This window comes from Sphaeramia orbicularis, chromosome 18 (genome assembly GCF_902148855.1).
Source record: "Sphaeramia orbicularis chromosome 18, fSphaOr1.1, whole genome shotgun sequence".
NCBI lineage: Eukaryota > Metazoa > Chordata > Actinopteri > Kurtiformes > Apogonidae > Sphaeramia > Sphaeramia orbicularis.
The window spans coordinates 7,622,996-7,644,101 of record NC_043974.1 but is presented as its reverse complement, the minus strand read 5'-3'; the positions used below and the strand labels follow the sequence as shown (position 1 = coordinate 7,644,101).

General features: G+C 39.2%; 1 protein-coding gene across 1 annotated transcript in view; it reads right to left on the bottom strand.

The window, feature by feature from the left end:
* Positions 1-1,382: 1,382 nt before the first annotated feature.
* The window catches only part of col4a5 (collagen, type IV, alpha 5 (Alport syndrome)), a 59,145-nt gene continuing 39,421 nt past the window's right edge, over positions 1,383-21,106 (bottom strand). The window contains exons 31-49 of the mRNA XM_030162036.1: positions 20,968-21,057; positions 20,370-20,516; positions 20,164-20,262; positions 19,926-20,015; positions 19,107-19,246; positions 18,890-19,016; positions 18,548-18,727; positions 18,381-18,431; positions 18,069-18,254; positions 9,692-9,825; positions 8,943-9,015; positions 8,759-8,830; positions 7,618-7,746; positions 7,223-7,321; positions 6,454-6,666; positions 5,694-5,871; positions 5,287-5,401; positions 4,548-4,720; positions 1,383-2,773 (exon numbers count right to left, since the gene is read on the bottom strand). Of these exons, the coding sequence (XP_030017896.1) occupies positions 2,692-2,773; positions 4,548-4,720; positions 5,287-5,401; positions 5,694-5,871; positions 6,454-6,666; positions 7,223-7,321; positions 7,618-7,746; positions 8,759-8,830; positions 8,943-9,015; positions 9,692-9,825; positions 18,069-18,254; positions 18,381-18,431; positions 18,548-18,727; positions 18,890-19,016; positions 19,107-19,246; positions 19,926-20,015; positions 20,164-20,262; positions 20,370-20,516; positions 20,968-21,057 (2,378 nt within the window). The 3' untranslated portion in view covers positions 1,383-2,691. The remainder of the gene's footprint in view (positions 2,774-4,547; positions 4,721-5,286; positions 5,402-5,693; positions 5,872-6,453; positions 6,667-7,222; positions 7,322-7,617; positions 7,747-8,758; positions 8,831-8,942; positions 9,016-9,691; positions 9,826-18,068; positions 18,255-18,380; positions 18,432-18,547; positions 18,728-18,889; positions 19,017-19,106; positions 19,247-19,925; positions 20,016-20,163; positions 20,263-20,369; positions 20,517-20,967; positions 21,058-21,106) is intronic.

Below are 21,106 nucleotides of genomic sequence, written 5' to 3'. Positions count from 1 at the left end.
ACTCAAATGATGCTACTTTTGCATTACAATACTTTTCTGCCATAAATTAACATAATTAATATTTATTATTATTATTATTATTATTAATAATAATAATAATAATAATAATAATAATAATAATAATAATAATAATAATATTGGGCTGAAAGCATAGCATATCAGCTGTGCACATATATAACAGATGGTTATTTTACGTCAAAATGCATTAGAAACTCCACGCTTTGATTAAACTGTGCATGTATTGTCTATCTTCAGTGTAAGTAGCGTTAATTATTTGTCAGTGCAGGTTCATATAAAGTCTACTAACCTTTTAGAGGAAAGACTTAATTATGCTCCTTTTGATCTCCAAATCCTCCACTTTAGTAGCAGTGAAAAGGTATGTGTGAGGACAATGTGAAGTAAAACTCAAAACAACTGAAGAAATATTATCTATCTATCTATATTATAAAAGCCACATGACCTCTGTGTGTGTGTGTGTGTGTCCATGGATTCACACAAAATCCAGAAAGAGCTGACTGCTGCAGTTTGGCATACTTATGTATTTTTGGTCAAAGAAGACAGCAAGTTAATAGGACCAATATGTTGGGAGATATTAGTAATTTTAAAATACAATAGTCTTACTATCTCGTTGCTATGGCCAGAACGCTTTGGTGGTGACTGCTGGACAAATGCGTTACAGCATGCACAAATACACAACAGCATAAAAACTACCAAATCTAGAACGTGGATCCCCATGGGTTAACACAGTAGTAACAATAATATTTGTGCTGATTTTGCAATATAAAATTTAACATGAATATGATACTGCTCTACATTGCTCTGTCGTCATACATTTTCAGAAGACAACACATTGGACATATTATTTATTTCAGTCTTAAAAGTTTATAACAACTTCTGGATAACATAACATGAAAACAAAACAAAAAGAGGAAAAAAAATTAATACACATTTTTAATCGCACCCCAGGTTGACAAAATTAGAATTCATAAAAGCAGTTTTGAAAATAAAAATAACAATAAAATCACAGGAAAACATCCCCCCCCCACCCCCCCTTAAAACAGCTCTTATAGACTTACAGTACATCAGGAGCTTGTATATCTGATGTGAGTGAAGTGTCACATCAGGGAGTGATACACCTGATTTAAGGCACACTTACACTTTATCCTGCTCAAACAGGGAATAGCGTAAACAACGGAACCAATTTTGGATAGAATTTCAAGCCAGAGGAAGTGGTTTGAAGGTTGTGGGTACAATCGGGACCCCCCCAAAACCCCCAGGCTGTCTGTTTACAGCAAAGCCCAGCACCTGGAAATGTTAAAAAACACAAAACAAATACCGTGGTTTTCTAATCAAGGAGTCAAGATTGAACAGATTCCTTTTTAGCGGAAATATCTGTAACATTCCCCAATCATTAGACTATCTAAAAAGCAAATCCCCTTTAATTCAGTTCAACAATTATTAATTCTACAAATCGAATAAAAAAAGGTTTAAGCGATTGGCATTGTTAATATCATACAAGATTGTTGTGTTTGAGGGATGATGGCTGTCAGTGCTCAGTAGTAGCTTTATTTTTGGGTGAAATACATTATTGAAAACTCCCCACGGCCGAATAAATTCTATATACCATTTTATCCTCTTTTTCAAATATATATATTTATTATATATAAAATACTGTTTCATTCATAAAAGCCTTACTTTGTACAATATCTGAGTTGGTGTGTATGAGTGAGCAGTCAAATGAATGAGTGTGGTTATGTGAGTATGTGTGCGAGCTAGAAAGAACCTGGAAAATTGTCTTATAACAAAACAGCTGGTACCGATTTACGACCTAAAATACTAAAAACAACAGGTGTTTTACACAATATACACATTTTATTACTTACAAAAAAAAGGAAGAGAAAGAGGCTGATGGTTAGCGGGCAGGCTACAGCAGGGTTAGTACCACCAAATGTAACATACATGACAGAAAAATGGAGGAATAGAGAGCGAGAGAGAGTGTGTGTGTGAATGAAGAGCTAGTTATAAAAAAAGGCAGTCAGTCTCACTAAGGAAAGCTCATCGTCAGTGCATCTCTCATCTTGGATGTTCCGAAGTCAAAGTGCCGATTTGGTAACTGTGGAAACCATCCACTCCTCAATAATAAGGCCAAAAACAATAAAATGAAATAAAAAGGGAAAAACAATACAAGAGCACTTCTGTCTAGAAATGGGTGTACGTTATCACATTGTTACTGCACCAACGTCAAAAGTGATTTTCTAAAAAAAAAAAAAAAAAAAAAAAGAGAGAGAGAGAGAAAGGAAACCATGATCATGACCATCGTGACCATGAGGGAAAGAGAAAAGAGTGAAAAATGCACTTTTGTTGTCACACATCCATCATGGCACCATTTAGTGGATATTTTTCTGCTTTCATTTTGAGGTACTTCTTAAGAAAACAAAGACTAAAAGTAAGATTTATTTTCGTCAGTTTTTTTCTTTTTTTGAAGCTGTGTTGCACAGTAGCACCATTGTTTTACTTGTAGTTTTCCGGAAGACAATGCACCATAGGAATTCCACCTCGTGGCCACGTTGACGGTCTAAACCGTTGCTATGACCGCCGCCCCCCTTTTACTTGTCTCCTGTCATCCAATCATTTGATCATTTGCGTTCGGGCGTCTCCGGCAGCGGGTGGTTGGCTTATTGCCATGTGGCGTTACGTCCTCTTCATGCAGACCACACAGCGGCTGACACGCGCCTGGAGGTTACCTGCCTTGAACGTCTCTGACTGCGGCTTTCTGTAACACACAAAGATGAGGTGCAGATTAGAAAACCTACAAGAGTGCTTAGATTTGTCATATTATAAAGCTGTTTTAGTGTCATTTATTTATTGATTTGTTTGATAAATCTCATATTTCAGAACCTATTTTTTCTGGGTTTAGAGTGATTTTAGAAGTCTTATTTTACAAACAAATACTTATATATCTATAGAATTGTCTTTTGACTTGATAGCCATATTTCAACAAAAGTTACATACGCTTTCTAGTATCGTTTATCATATTAAAAAAATCAGTGCCTTACCTTAATAATTTAGGGTAAATGGTTGTTTTATCATCAGCAGGGTACAAGGTAGGAAGTAACTACACTATCACAAAACCTAGTCTAAATGTCCCTAGGAACTACTTTTCCTTCTGCCTGTCATGCCAATATGTAAATTATGGCTCTATTAATGAGTCTCAGGTTCACTTTTTGTGTTGATGGTTAAAAAACACAGGAGATTCTTGCATTTTGAAAACTACACATTGCAGACTGACACAAATACACTGTTGCCCATAAAGTTGGAATAAAGTATTTGTACCTCTTCTCATGAAATGGTGACAATGTAATTTATTCGTGACTGGTAAACTGCAACTGGGACTGAGTATGGAATCATTACACCTGATGTGTATAAATAGGAATAAAAAGAGGAATGTGTCTGAAAACAAAGTTATTCCAACTTGATGGACAACAATTAGGTTGGAGAAATTCATAAATCTGTTTATGAATTAAAAAATTAATGTTTTATAAAGAGCAGTGCTACAATTTTAAGCTCATCTTAGAGTAAGTTGTATTTTTTATTTCTGAATCTGTGACACTGAGATAATTATTACCAATAATTGGTTTTATAATGGGGTCTTGTTCACAAGTGAGGGAAGGATGGAGCATGAGATTGACAGATCAGTGGATCGGTGCAGCGTCTGCAGTGATGCAGTCGCTGTATCGGTCGCTTGTGGTAAAGAAGGAGCTGAGCCGAGAGGTGAAGCTCTTGATTTACCGGTCAAGCTACTCTCCTACCCTCACCTATGGTCATGAGCTTTGGGTCATGACCGAAAGGACAAGATCCCGGATGCAAGTGGTCGAAATGAGTTTCCTCTGTAGGGTGGCTGGGCGCACCCTTCGGGATAGGGTGAGGAGCTCAGTCACCAGGGAGGAGCTTGGAGAAGAGCCGCCGCTCCTCCACATTGAGAGGGGCCAGCTGAGGTGGCTCGGGCATCTGTTTCGGATGCCTCCTGGACGCCTCCCTGGGGAGGTGTTCCGGGCATGTCCTGCCGGGAGGAGGCCTCGGGGAAGACCCAGGACATGTTGGAGAGACTATGTCTCTCGGCTGGCCTGGGAACGCCTCAGGGTCCCCCCGGAAGAGCTGGAGGAGGTGTCTGGGGAGCGGGAAGTCTGGGTATCCCTGCTTAGACTGTTGCCCCCGCGACCCGGTCCCGGATAAGCGGCAGACAATGGATGGATGGATGGATGGTTTTATAATGACACTTGTAATTACTCTAAAACCATCAATAAGTATCAGTATTGGTGTTGGTCCTGGCTCTGCCACAAAGGATTCAGCAGTATTACACATCATGGTATTGAATTTTTTGCACCAAATCAAATACAATTCAAACATCTTGAAAGGAATAGTGTTCACTATGGATCAGCGTAGGTCTAAAATCACCTTAGGGACCTGATGTTTGACCTCTCACCAACGTACTGTATGTGAGGCCTTTGCTGAACATGAGCTAACTGTTCTGATATACATTTCCATACCTGAACATCTCAGATTGTTCTACAATGGCCAGCCAGAAGCTGTAGGAGTTGCCGTAGTAGTTGCATGTCCCCCTGCCATGGCACTCTATGAAGGGAGCGCTGCGGAACTCCTCCAGGCAGGATCCGGGGGAGGCTAGGGCCTGACCGGAGCCCTCGGCACCCGCACTGGTGTGCTGAAGTGAAACGTGGACACAGGAGACAGGTTATGAAAAGTCCATCAAAGACAGGAGTCCATACATGTGTGTGAATAATGATCAGGAAATGTATGAAAATGTAATCAAGATGTGGCTGCAGATTTAAGTCACAATTGTTTTCTCTTGCACTTTTCATTTTCCATATTTTCTACCATAAACAAATTGTTATAAACAGGTGAGACATTGATTTTCCAAAGAAATGCTGCAAATTAATCTCTATAACAGTATCTGCTTTTAATTCCCAGTTCTTTTAACATAATGAAAGTCACCATTGAATCTAATTTCCATTCTCTGCAAGTGGATGAAACAGCCTGTTTCCAGACCACAAATACTTTCACATTACTATTTTGTGTAAAACAACCCTTTAGTCAAAAGCACCATTATTGGTAAAGTGGTACTTTGGGCAATGAATGCTATTTTTCATTCAATTCTGTATTAATTCCTTTGCACAAAAAAATTCTTTGTAGGTTGTCTTTGTGAGTGCACCAGCACAATTAAACATCTAAGCATAATTATTTGAGTAGATTTAGTGGATAACGTCCTACCATCATGAAGGAGTATCCTATCCATAGGGGATCCCAATTCACAGGGCAAGAGGGAATCTGGATGGTCTGACTGTGGACTGCGATCACCATGGCCGGAACTTCACACACTGCACACCTGGACACACAGTGATGGAAAATTTTAAGACCTGTTCCTACACCCAGTTTCTCTGGTTCTCTACTTAATAATAATAATAATAATAATAATAATAATGGATTGGATTTATATAGCGCTTTTCTAGACACCCAAAGCACTTTACATTATTGACCCATTATTCATTCGCTCTCACATTCGCACTCTGGTGTGTGGTAAACTACATTTGTAGCCACAGCTGCCCTGGGACAGGCTGACAAAAGCGTGGCTGCCAATGTGCGCCTACAGCCCCCTACTTGGGCTCATCCAGCCTCACCTGCTGATGTAAGGCTTGATGCCCTCTCCGGTGATTGGGGCCATGGACATGGGCATGGGCTCAGGTGTGGAAAGCCAGTAGGAGTAGTCGTTGCGGGAGGCAAAGTTGCAGACATTGTTGATGTTGCAGAACATGAAGGGCATAGTGCTGAACCTGCGCAGACAACTGCCAGCCGAACCTGAAAGAGATGAAGAGAACAAAATGACAGGATAAGACTTACACCAGGCATATGTATGAAGTACAGAACTGTGCAAAAGTCTTCGGCCACTTTTAGCTTTGTTGTTTTCGCAGGATTGAAATGAAAATAAATATTTATTTCTCATTCTCTTTTTTTCACATACAACATGAAAATACAGGAAATATATCCACAGCCTGAAAGGACACACAAAAAATGGAACTAAAAGGGGTCTACTGGTTAAAGTCACTTCTTAGTGTGACCCCTGACCTCTGACAAGGAGCAACACAAACAGTTAGAGACATCTGACATGTGTTGAATGAAACCTGGTATAAAACATCAGCAAATTAATGCAATAAATCTCATATTGTCTGAACAGAAGGGGTAAAGGCATATTAAGTGCAAAGGGAGGTCACACTAAATACGAACGCCTTTGTTTCCTTTTGGATCTTAAAACAAACACTGACAGATGCATATGTGGGATCATTAGAACTTTACTAAATCAGCAAACCTAATGTTGCACTAGAACTTTTGCACAGTACTGTAGTTTTCCATTTTAATCCTCCAATAATATAATAATCGTACCAAGGTCCTGTCCATGTGCCCTCTCGTTGCCCTGAACGTACAGCAGCGAGTATCCGTCATAGATGAGGTTACTTCTATCAGGGCAGGCGGGCACTTCCTGTGTCTGGCTATGTCGAGTGATGAGGAAGCCGTGAGATGCTGCAACAGATCCTGGAGGACCAGGAATACCCTGCGGACCATCGGAACCAGGAGGACCAGGGTAGCCACGCTGACCTGGGTTCAGGGTACAATGTGTAAGAAATAGGAAACCACACAGGTATCACAGACTATCTTTATTAGAAAATACTGTTAAAACAAATATTGCCAATTGTAAGTTACAGCTATGTAAAATATTGAGAGACCACTGGATTTACTATCAATAGAATTTTAAATAATCATTTTTATGAAATTTGCAGAAAACTACATGTGGCTAAAACAGCAACAACAGAATCTTTTTTATTTCATGTTTTAATAACCTGGATTTATTCAATCACATTCCAAGTCTGGAAATATGGAACCATCCTCTTATATTTCTCTGCAGTTGCAATTTCTTTGCAGCTTTTAAACATTATTTAATTCATTCATTCATTCATCTTCTGAACAGCTAAATCCTTGGAGTTTTAAGCAAAATGTGAAACAGCTACAGTTATTCAAATATTCAACCACTAGGTGGCAGCAAATACTTGTCTGCCTGCTATATCAAATCCATCTGTTTGCTTTTATGTTCTTCCAAACTTTGATTAAATCTAACAGGAAAAATTAATATTAATCCCAAAATGGTTTTCCCTACCTGGCTGACCACCAGGACCAGGGTCTCCCTTCTTGCCAGGTGGGCCACTGAAGCCAGGAGGACCCTCCAGACCAGGATCACCAGGTTCACCAGGCTGACCTGAGATAAGTGACAGAGAAAAGGACTAACTATTAATGGATAAAGCAAGAACTGAAACTTTACACTGAGATTACACAGATTTTTATACACTGCAAATCACTGGTAGATGTGGAGAAAGAGCGATTAAATAAACAACTACAGCAGGAAACTACATTATCCAAGTTTATTATGCAATACAATTGTAATGGTTTTAATAGAGGAGTTAAATTGAGAAATAATAAGACAGAAACACACACAAACCCATACATCATCTAGTCACACTCCTCTGTCCCATGAGCCCTACCAGATCCGCTTACCTGGAAGTCCCTCACGACCAGGGGCGCCTGGACTTCCTCGACCACCAGGTGGGCCCTGAGGACCAGGAGGTCCACGCTCTCCCTTAACCACAATGGGGGCTGGAGGAACACCAGGGTCACCAGGAAGACCTACAAGTCAAATGTAACACAAGAAATAAATCTTTAGAACAGTGTGCAGTGTGTCTTACATTTCAGAGGAAAATGTAAACATCTCAAATAAATATTAAATAAACATGATAACATACATAAAAAGTAAGAACCAGTGACAGGGGTATGTATCAAGCTAATATATATATATATATATATATATATATATATATATATATGTATGTATGTATACACACACACACACACACACACACCGTACTTTCCGGACTATAAGCCGCTACTTTTTTCTCGTTTTGAACCCTGCGGCTTATACAGCCATGCAGCTTGAGTATACGAGTATAGACTTATCCGGGCTAATGGCCACCAGGGGGCACTCTAGCAGGAAGCGCAAAAGTGAGACACAGGTGGAAGAGGTGATGCGAAGAGGAGAAATTTTAATCTTAACTTTTAACAATCATTTTGCGTGTCATGCACAAACTGTCATCATGGAAAACACACGAAGAAATGCATATTTTGCAGCTTTTAAGTTAAAAGCAATTGATGTGTCTGTCTAAGAAGGAAATAGAGCTGCAGCACGGAGGTGCCATTGAGCAACAACAGAGGAGAGACGTAGAAGGTGTGTGACGGAGCCTTTGAGAGGCTGTTCAACTCCAACACTGAAGAGGATGACTGCAGTGGTTTCAATGAGCAGAAGGAAGATAGAGATCAAGGACTTTTCTGGGTTTCTTAACTAGCCGTGTTACTGCCATTTTACTGCGGTGTTACAGGCACTGTTTGGAAAAAAGCAGTTAAGGTATGGAAATAAATATTTAAATAATCTTTCTGATTACCATCTTTCTGTGTAAATATCTCATGTCACAATGCATACACCTGTGGCTTATAGTCAGGTGTGACTTAAAGTCAGCAGTGGCTTATAGTCAGGTGTAGCTTATATTCCGGTGCACCCGGAAAGTTTGGTGTGTGTGTGTGTATATATATATATATATATATATATATATATATATATATATATATATCGTAACTGTTCACCCACCAGGCTGTCCAACATCTCCAGGATCTCCAGGGAGTCCGCTGCCACCTGGGAGTCCAGGGTCTCCCTTGGGCCCTGGTAAAAAAAAAAAAAACCTTCAACCTCTTTTTCTATGATGAGACCTTTAGAGCACACACATTTAAAGGACCAGAAGATGGTTAATGACATAAAGTCACTGTGGACTAACCAGGGAATCCAGGAACACCAGGCAGGCCGATGTCTCCCTTCAGACCAGGACTACCAGGAAGACCAGAGGGACCCTGGGAAGATCAGAGGTCCAGGTAACAAGTACAGGGTGGGGAAGCAAAATTTACAATATTTTGAGGCAGGGATTGAAAGACAGTGTATGACCAATTAATTTACTGAAAGTCATGAGAATTTATTTGCCACAAGAAAATTTACATAATAGAAAATGTTTTTATTCTATGTGTCCTCCTTCTTTCTCAATAACTGCCTTCACACGCTTCCTGAAACTTGCGCAAATGTTCCTCAAATATTCGGGTGACAACTTCTCCCATTCTTCTTTAATAGTATCTTCCAGACTTTCTCGTAATAGTTTTGCTCATAGTCATTCTCTTCTTTACATTATAAACAGTCTTTATGGACACTCCAACTATTTTTGAAACCTCCTTTGGTGTGACGAGTGCATTCAGCAAATCACACACTCTTTGACGTTTGCTTTCCTGATTACTCATATGGGCAAAAGTTTCTGAAAAGGTATGGATAATAGTGTTAGGTATGATTATGACATCAATATATGTTTGGTTTCAAAACAATTGACGTAGTGCCTGCTGAGAAAAAACAACTAAATGTTCATTGTAAATTTTGCTTCCCCACCCTGTACATACTTCATCATCTAAATAGTTCACCCAATAAGTTAATAAATCCTGCAAGCGGTTGAAGATTAAATGATAATTAACATGTTTTGACTCTTACCGGGAATCCTGGAGCACCCCCCTCTCCTTTCTGTCCAGGGAAGCCTGGCTGACCAGGAGCTCCTGGGATACCCTTTTCTCCCTTAACACCACCACTTCCTGGGGGTCCACGTGGACCCTCTGGGCCGGGGGGACCTTAAGACATGGATGATCAAAGTCAGTAAAGAACTGCAAACAAACATGAAAACTATTCTGTAGATAGAAGGTTTTGTTGATTAAAATCTGGGATGAGTTTGGTTTCCATTTATCAGTTCTACAAAATGATGTAAGATGGAGGCATTGCAAATGCCCACAATATGTGACAACCTTACATTAATAGTAAACTAGAAGAACTGTTACATAAATGCAGTGTAGTGCGTCTTGAACTGAATAAATGGAAACCCAGTTGACCCCAACCTACATCTGCTCATTGTCTATCATGACACGCTCTAATGTCTAAAAACAAAACAACATCATAAAATAAAGTTTATCTTTGCACCAAAAAACTGAAGATTTAGCATCAGTGGGCACATCTAACAACCATGAGCCACTGATGTATAATTCTTAGCATTGTTTTAATTCATGGTGAGAACTTACGATTATTTCTTGTTCTTGTTCATGATTATTGTTCATAACCCCAATCTCCAAAAAGTTGGCACATTGTGTATGTGTAAATAAAAACAAAATGCAATGACTTGCAAATCTTACATGATATGTCAAATATTCAAAATCAGAAAATGTAACTTTTTGCAAGAAGAAGAAAATGTTATTTTGAATTTGACAGCAGCAATGCATCTCAAAAAATGTTCAAATGAGGGTAACAAAAGGCAAAAAAAGTAAGCGGTGCTAACAACAGACAACACTTTGCAACTAATTACGTTAACTGGTAACAGGTCAGTAACACGACTGGGTGTAAAAAGAGCATGAATCCAAAGTCCTCTGGATTAAATAGGAGTTGGGGCCATCAGTGCTCAGTTCAAAAGCCTGATCTAAACCACATACTGCATCTGTTAGAACAGCATGGTTTCATAGTCAGGTGCTAAACTAATACACTTTGTATGTTTTACTGTGAATGAAATAAGGGTTTGTAAGGTTTGCAAATCATTGCATTCTGTAGCTATTTACATTTTACACTGTGCCCAACGTTTTGAGAATTAGGGTTGTAACTCAAACCACCAAGCTTTAACTCAATGAAAATACTTGTTTTCAAACAGGAAATTATTTTCAGTCAGACAGAGAAAAGAATAATAAAGAGGAAAATACAAGGCCTCCTCATGTAGATATGATCCTGCACAACAGTAACACAAGTTAAATAAAAATATATAGGTTTTAATTTTAGGTGACGTGTCCAGCCTGTCATGTGGAGTAAAAAGGTCAAGCAGATGTGCAGATTAACACATTGTGGTACAAGTTAACAACTATTTGGCCACACAAAACAAGATTGTCAGGTTATAGTTTAAGAGATCAGGGCTGAGGTCAGTACATCCTCCTGTCTGAAATGTAATATATCAGTGTTTAACAAATGAAAAGCTTCTCACACATAAGTATTCATAATGTATAGTCATAATTATTAAAAAGTACATGTAGCTAAGATTTTAGGGCAGCATCTGAGCTGAGCCCATCCCAACCCTGTAGAAATCACAGTTAAACCTGCCCTTCACATCCCACAAAAGAACACAACACATCACAGAACCATGGAGTCACCACTGGAGTCTAACCTGAGGGACCTACGGTTCCCAGAATTTCCAGGTAAAGCAGAGCGGGTTGATGGCACAGGGCAAAAAAGAAGAGGAGGGTTAAACAAATGCAGGTACAGAAACACCATCAGACTAAACACTAAATGAGTCTTTATGCAGCTAAAAGGTTTTACCAAAACTTGCTCATCTGTTTGAGTTGTTGGCTCAAGGTCAGATGTTTTTTTTTTAATAATTCCAGTCATCAGAGCCATGTATTTAAGTATAATTCTCTATTTTTAAGTATACATATGCATCTGTTCTTTTTGAAAAACTTTCCTGAAACTAAAATGCACAAATTGCTGGGTAGTGTGCCAGTGTTTCTATTTCACTTGGTTTAATGCATACACATTTAGGCTGTGCAATATCACCATAAGAATATGGCATATTAAGTGTTCTGAGATGTTAAAAAAATCGGCGGTGTTTGTTTTCATGTTAAACATTGGAGGGGCACATTCAACAGGGGGTCAGGGGTCCATCCTAATTACATTTTGAATGTTATTTCCTGTATTCTGGTGAAATTTATGAATCAATGCATCAGGGTTCCCACTCTTTCCCTGAAATTATTTTCCAGGACTTTTCCAGGACATTTTCAGCCACTACAGAGACAAGTTATCTTATCATACGCTAATACATTCCCCTGTCCTGCTCATTCTTTGGAAGTGTTCTTTTCTACAGTTGTAACTTGCATTTACCCAGATTGTTTATTACTCAGACATTTGATGTGCAGTCTATAATTTATCTATGAAAAATAATTATGATAGATGTATCATAGAATAATGCAAACACACTCACAGATTGTAGCACTTCATTAGCATGACAAACTGGAGTTACAATGTTCAATTGGTCTATTCCCCACTCAACTTTCTCTTCTCTCTTACTTTCTCTCCTGCATTTCCTCTAAAATATTTGCATATTTTCAATAAATCACTGAAAAATAATTTCCTTTGTTTCATCTCAGTTTAGGCAAACCAGGATAACCTAACCGTTTTCAGGACTTTTTTCTTATTTTCCATATGTTTAAGGTATGTTGGTGGGTATAGGTTTTTCGGGACGTGTGGGAACCCTGTGTATGCCATCAGTATATTATGTAAATGTTTTTACTTGTGTAAAGGAAAATGTAAATTCAGGCCCCATGTGATGGAATACAGTGCTTTCAGATATTTTGTATAAATTTCAGTTATTTATTCTCTTACATCGTATCAGCTAAAAACGACTCAAGCACAGCTACAAAAAGCATCTACACAGGTAATTTTTTATTAATGTAGTGCTATCGAGCAGCTATTAAACTAACCAACTACTAAATAAACTATTAAAGTAGTTAGAAACATACAAATGCTAGAAGAAGCTATTTACACAATGAGATGTTCTGATGCTATGCAATGATCCATAGAATTGCTAAAAAAACTTTTGTTTTGATACAGGAAAGGAAGTGGCGTGTTTGTACAAAAATACCTTCCAATACATTTAATATAGCAAATTATGTTTAATACCAAATTTAATAATTCATAAATATTAAATAGGGGAAATTAGACATATTTGAGGAAATACTTGTTACAGCAGATTTTCAAAATAAAAGTCCTCCGGCTGTTTCATATATTTATTGCAGGTGGCAAATAGGAATTGACAGCCACACTTCTGTCAGTCTGCCCTTGGGCAGCTGTGGCTACAAATGTAGTTTACCACCACCAGAGTGAGAATGAATAATGGATCGATAACATAAAGTGCTATAGAAATCTAAACCATTATTATTATTGAAAAATATTTTATACTATATATTCCATTCCCATACTTCAATGAAAATTAGGAAAAAGGTTGTAAACAAAGGAGAAAATAAATCAAATGTATGGTTAATAATCAAACGTGCATGAGAAATTTTCCTTTTCATCTAGTCATCTTATATAAACTAACTTGTCACATTGCACAGCCCTACTGCACATACATTTCTACATTGTTTTTAATGTGAGAACAGAAATTTGTGACTAATTATTAACAGTAATCATCCAAAAATATTTTATTCTAGGCTAAATTACAAATAAGTTCATGTCGATGAACTCTAACACAACATGAATTACAATATAAATTACATTAACATAACAGATTTAATGACTGACGTGAGTTAGTTTTATGAAACTACAAGATTCCATGTGCATAACATATCCTCAATGTTAGATTTCTATTTACCTGTGAGTACCTACATGTGATCCAGATTACATGCTAACTGTGCCAGATGACAAGTGTGACTTACAAAAATCTAAGCTTTACTTGTTTCATTACCAGTCTTTAAAAACATGCTTACTTGTTTAAGTTGTGCACTGCACTATCATCAGTGTGCATGAAAAGTGAAAGAAGAAAGTCATGAGAAGGAAATAAAGGGTCAGAAATGTGAAGATACAGTTTCAGGTGAAATTTGTTCCTGGTAGATCAGATAGTGAGGTTAAACTCAGTCAGTGTGAGAACGTGCAGTAGGAGCCTGGACGTCGCTGATCTGACCTGAGGGACCTGCGATGGCCGGATGTCATCATACGAAGAGGCGGGACCACACCACAGCGGGTGGGGCCAAGCCACAGGAAGCAGGAGGTAAATGTCAAGACTAATCACTTTGTTCCCAAGTATTACACTCGAGGGAAGGGATGCACCGATGACATCTTTATGTTATGCTCATAGACTCATTTTTTGGGGTTTGCTTATTCTATTTACCTCGTTAGGAGGGAAAGGAACTGCTTTAAACTCTTTTGGCCCTTTAATACATTAACTTTAGATATCCAGAAATTCAATAAAACAAATTTCTCAGATAAGTCAGCAGCTAAGCATTGGCTTCTGCCACTGGAGAAATATTCTCCAATAGCCAATACCAGCCAATATATCGGTGCATCCCTATATCCCTATACACAGCACTAATGTATGAACAGTACTGACACCACCTTCAAAAGGGACATAGTGATGTGGATTTGTGAATGAAGTGAGTGCTAGTTCTGAAAAAAAAAAAAAAAAAAATTAAATGTAATAATGCTGGCTCCATTGCCTTAAACGAATAAAGTAAGCAAGGTCCATTTTTACTATCACAATCCAAATTGTCATATTTGTTATCTATCTCATTCATTATTTCCATAACATGACAGAGAAAACACATCAAATTTTAACATTTCATACTGCTATACATTTTAAGTTTATAACTGTCAGATGGATGTAAGTTTTTTTCTACCAGTAAATTGATTTATGTTCATTAAGGTGTGTGTCAGGGCTGTCCACTCATTCAGCGCCACGTTAAAGCCTTTAAAGGTTTATGTTTACGTCTCTGTGTTGGGACAGACAGTGTCCATGCAGATGACTGATTGGTGGGACAAAACACACTCAGGACAGCAAAAGTCAGACACAACCTCATTAACAATCTCAAGTGGAGGTTTTGTGCTAATAGTCAGGTGGTGAAAGGAAACCTGGACCCAAAATAGGACCAAATAGTCTTAATCAGCAATTAAGATTATTAATTGTATCTTTTGTCCATCTTGTTTTTCTTGTTTTTTGGGTTGGTCTTGAGCTCAGCTGTTTCACACCGACAATTTCTCAATCAAACATGACCACAAACATTAGACACACACTGGTTCCAATGGACGAAGTGGAAGATGAACATTCACAAACACATATACAGAACTCCAGGGCTGTGGAGAGATGATCAGATTACAGTTTCCCCATTAGAGAAGGTGAATGAAGAGACACGGAGACAGGTGGACTGGTGAATAAACAGAAACAAAAAAAAGGATGATCTAAGGATAAAGTGTCATTGACCCATGCTCTTTTGGGGCGTGGTCAAACCCCAGTGACAAACAATGATAGGTGCGTGATAAGCACTCCCGCAGTGGTGAGAGGGGTTTGAGGGGTGCAAGGGTGGAACAATGCACATCAACACATCAGTTTTATTATTGGTGCTCAGTGTCGTTGACGATGACTGGACAGTGTGGTGGTGCTGAGTTACAGTGACTTACACTGGTGGAGTTGATTGGTGCAACAATATCCCATGCAAATCAACTGACATGGAGATGACAACATTCACATTTGTTGTTGTTGCTGACTGGTTTGTACAAGACAATGAAAATGAGCAACTGTGCACTAAATTCACTGTATCTCTCATTCATTGGTTATCATTTCTCTCTGGCCTGTGTTGAAAATTTTGCATCTTAAGATTGATTTTCCTACACTGGGGACAAATAAACATCAGAAAAATACTTGTGTGTCATTTGTTATAGAATTTATGTAAATTAGCAATAAGCAATAGCTTTTTATTCAAGATTTGAGCTTGATCATTCTTCTGAAAGATGATTGATTCAATGTCCTCTACTCAATATGATCTTGTTGAGGAGATTTGGGTATGCGCATTTTATGTGGTAAAAGATCAGGAATTATAGTGCCAATTCAGCCAACTCTACTACAACAGTTACTTACGTATAGGGATGGGAATCGAGAACCGGTTCTTTGTGAGAACCGGTTCCCACTAGCTCGATTCCTTAGAATCGTTAGCCTACCTGCTTAACGATTCTGCTCATCGATTCCGCCTTCGTTGTGCATGCGCGATGATGTCACACGTATGCTGCATTGTTTTGGTCAGAACTTAGACCAACATGGCGTTGAGGCAGAAACTGTCTAAACAGACGACACCAGGTCCATTTATGCCCTGTTTCCACTACATGGTATCGGCTCGACTTAACTCGACTCGGCTCGGCCTTTTTTGCGTTTCCATTACGAAGAAGGACCTGGAATCTGGTACCCAGTACTACTTTTTTGGTATCACCTCTGCTGAGGTTCCAGGACTGGAGACCAGATACTAAAACGTGACGTGTACACACTGCAGACCACTGATTGGTCAGACAGTTTTCTCTGTGACCTGTCGTTTTACAAAAAACAGACGTGGAAGTGGACAGTAAATATAGCGGTACATTAATCCACATGATAACAGCCCAAAACTACACCATGGTTGGTCGAGGAGATTCAGTCTTTGGTGGCCGATGTAAAAATTCAGACAAGACAACACGCAACGAGCGAGTTTATCAGCAACTCTCTGAGCAGACGACACGGAAGTAACGCACCGCATCCAGGTACTGTAAAGTCAGTAGTATCTTGTAATGGAAATGCTCTCCAGGAATACCGAGTCGAGCCGAGCCGAGCCGGTTCCACGTAGTGGAAACATGGCATTATGTGGAACATTTGCAAAGGTTCCATTTCTTCAAAAAGGTGGAATCCCTCCAATATCCTCAAATATTTGTCCACAGTATGTGAATCATTTACAGGAATGTCACGTATGTGATAGGCTACTTAGCAGCGCTTGTGAATGTAGCAGCCAAGTGAACGCCAGGCTGGTTCCGGTTCCGGTGCGGGCAACGAACGTCGTAACTCCTCAAATACAAGTTTCCGAAAGTAAGAAGGGAAAGGAAATGAGGTGCACAACAACAGGAGACAAGCCGAGCCAAGTTGAACCAGTTCCACGTAGTGGAAATACGGCAATAGAGGAATTAGTAAAGCGTCTTTAGTTTCACTTTCACTGTACACCCCCTCCGAACCCGGCCCGGCGTCATCTGTTATAATTATTTGTACATGCTGTATATGTTATATTTTCTGTGCAGATGGAAATATAAAAGACAGTTAATGCAAACACAACCGTTTGTACTCTTTTATTCCCTCACCCAATGAGAATCGATAACAGAATCGATAAGGAATCGGATCGATAAGCAATATCGATAATAGAATCGGAATTGTTAAATTCTTAATGATTCCCATCCCTACATTACATAACATCAGCCAAAGTATTGGGACATGTTGAATTCAGGTGTTTCTTTTCTAATAGGAGTCTGGGCTACAAAACAGTAATGATAAATACCATCATACAGTTTTATATTGTGATAACTATATTGATCATTAATATTGATGTTTTTATCTCAAATCAGCATGAATAGGACATCTCACAACTGTAGCCATGATGGGTCCCAATATTTTTGTCCATATAGTTTATAGACAGCAATATTTCTTTTTTAAGATTATATGGAGATTTTTCTTCCTAAGTGAGATGTGAAGAAATTAGATGGTTAGTTGTGGTAGAACATTCTTATTTCAAGTCAGAGCATGACAAATATTTTAGAAATTTAGTGGTATAACATTTAAAATTATAGTCATGCATTTAAAAAAAAATAAATCAATGTTGAGAGAAATTAAGTAAAATCTCTGAGGCATTTTGGTGGCAAAGGTAACAATTTAAACAAAACTAACCAATGCAATGCAATGATATTTATCACAATATAAAAATAGATTATGACATTTGTCATTGTTTTGTAGCCCAGACCCCTGTTATAAAAGAAACACTTGAATTCTATGTGTCCAAATACTTTTGTCCATATAGTCTATGACTTCGGCAATTATGCTGGGAGGCTAACAATAAGCTTCTCACTCTACTGACACTCTGTTTGCTTAATGATGCTGCTACTCCACATCACATCACTTTTTATCCTTTGTCATATACACAGTGGCTCGAAACATAAACAAAAATAAGTAAAGTCCATTCCACATAAAGTTATGAATTCATGCCTTTTGATTTAATTTTGTGTGACTGAGACTTTTTGATCAGAAAACCAGGCAGCAACATCTACATGTCATCAAGGTGACAAGATCTGAGTCCTCTACCTGCTCTTCCAGGTGGTCCAGGGGGTCCCTGGAGTCCTTTGGGGCCTTGAAGAGGTACACCCGGAGGGCCAGGAGGTCCGCTGTTGCCTGGAGCACCAGGGTTACCAGGGAAACCAGCCTCTCCCTTAGGGCCGGGGAAACCAGGACTACCAGGAGGTCCAGGAAGACCTGGATCTCCCTTTGAACCTTTACCGATTGAGAAAAGTTGAGTAGGTTGTTAAATTGTTATGAAGAAATACACAAATATGCATACTGTATATGTATACCTGCAAGTTGTGTGTGTGTTTGTAAATATAGTGGGAGGCAACGCACCTGGCAAACCTGGAAGCCCAGAAGGACCAGGACCACCAAATCCAGGAAGGCCTAAAACAGAAATGAATTACACAAAGAATTTACAAACTGAAAGATTTTTCAAGCAACTTCTATTAAATAGCACATTTATCTTTTTAGGTTGAGAAACATTCTTCTGAAGAGTTTACCTGGTTCTCCTTTGACTCCAGCTGGTCCTGGAATTCCATCTCGACCTGCCTGACCTTTATCTCCAGGCAAGCCTGGTGCTCCTGAACGGCCTGGCTCTCCTGGTCTGCCAGGAGCACCAGTGAGACCTGGGGCACCGGGTCCACCATCCAGACCCTTTGGACCAGGAATACCAGGAGAACCTGACAGCAGATACACAGAAACGATAGACACACTTAAGTTGTAGGTGTTTTAGAAACCCAAATATTCACTGGGTCATAGTATAAAACAGCACAGATGTGCATTGCTTCATGTCCGCAAAACCATTTCAGTAGATAAAAACATACGCTCCTATTATACTCTACCTTGGAATCCTGGAAGGCCAGGATCACCTTTGGCACCTGGTCCCCCTGGTAAACCTGGCAGACCAGGTGCTCCTGGACCTCCTTTAAGTCCTGGACTTCCCGGGAAACCTGGTTGACCTGGTTCACCCTACCAGAGATGTAAGGATAATGTGTGCACCCTATATTTTCCAATAGCAGATTTTCTGAACAATACAAATAACAATGATGGTTTCTATACCTTTAGTCCAGGTGGACCAGGTGGTCCAACTCCAGCAGAACCAGGTTCACCTTTAGCTCCAGGGAAACCAGGTGTTCCTGGTTGTCCTGGAGCTCCAGACAGACCTGGTTGACCTGGTGTACCCTTCTGTCCTGGTGGTCCTGTGACACAGGATGACAGACGCCATGGAAATGTTAGTAAATTAAGCAAGGTTTAAAAAAAAAAACAAAAACACACTGGATCAATTGCACACAGACTGCATTTGTTGTTATCAGATTGCTCCTAATACTGTTCACAAGAAAATGAAAAAACAAAATACTGGCTACAAAAAATAGTACCGGTTAGCAATAGTCTTCATAGCTCAATCTGACACCTGCTTGTCAAATTGTATAGTTTACGATAAGCTGTATATTCGTATATTGATGACATGTATTAAGTTCAGGCAGCAAGGTTAGCCATGCACACCATTCCACAAAACTACCAGTATATATATAATGTAGTGGTGCACAATCATACCAAAATTTTGCCTGTCCCCTGCAAAAACTCTTTCTAGATATCTTTACCCTGGAAGGATTTTTTAAAAGGTCTGTTTTCAGAAAAACTGCATGAAGTTTAGGACTGCGGTCAACAACCTGTGCACCATGAAATACAAAATATGTGGAAATAAGCAGAGTAGCACTGCATTTGCTTTTGGATAAAATTTCAAAAACAGAAAAACTGCATTTTAGAAAATAATGTACTTGGGATCTAGTCATTTGTTATTAGTCAGTGGAATTACAACATGCAAAAGTTGTATCCTTACTGGAAGTACTGTGGAATCTGTGATATATTCACACATACCTGGGAATCCCATTTCTCCCATGCTGCCTTTTGGTCCTGGGCTTCCAGGACCCCCTGGGCCTCCTGGGATGCCAGGATCTCCTTTAGGGCCTACAGAAAATGGAAACAGTACATTACAGATCCATTTTTCATTATAGAAAGAAAGAAAGAAAGAAAGAAAGAAAGAAAGAAATATCTTTATATGTATACAGGTGTATGAATGTATGTTTGTGTGTGAAATGAATTTCTGAACCCGTACCTTGTGGTCCAGGAGCACCAGGCCGTCCATCTGCTCCTGGAAGTCCTGGGTCACCAGGAAGTCCGGCTATGCCCTTCTGACCTGGAAAACCGGGTGCACCTGCAAAACACACATATTTTTTTTAGGAATAGAACAGCATTTTTTGACAAAAATTGAATAAACTGCAATTTCATGTTAAGGAGCAGTGAAGGTGTTTTTAGTTGTACCTGGTAGACCTGGTTCTCCTTTTTCTCCCTTAGAGACTGCAGATGGAACAGTGATTCCTGGGGGTCCCTGAAGACCAGGTTCGCCCCTCTCGCCTTTTATACCAGCACCACCTGGCACACCATCTCTACCTGGGAATCCAGGTTCACCTGGGGGGGAAACATCAGATATAAGTGTCATCATCAGTACTTCACTTTCTTTCAGTTACACCTACAGGCTTTCATAAACTTAGGTTGATTTTTAAAATATTTATCAAATAACAGAAGACTCAATATAAATTCAGCTACTTATACCTTCTACAGAAACCCTGTACCGAAAAGGGGTGGATGAAAGCTGTGGAACATTGTGAAAATTATGAATTTGAAAATTTTGAATTTTGTGTACCACATTAGATTCATACTTTGTATTCAGTTGATGTTCAACCATATCCCCCCACTCAAAAAAAATCAATTCAAATGTTCACCTGAAAATATGATTGATTAATTAATTAATTAATTAGTTTTGTGCTGTGCCGTGATGTGACTGAATGGATGTTACTGCCTTTTGGGTGCAATGTATGACATCTCCTAGCAGTATATATGTATGTGCTTGTGTAAATACCTTTAAGTCCAGGTGCACCAGGTCCTCCAGGGCCTCCAGGACCTCCAGAAGGTCCTGGAGGTCCCATGGGACCCATGTCTCCTTTAGGACCTGTAACCAGTCAGAGGAGAGTAAAGGGATGTTAGAGCACAAATAATTT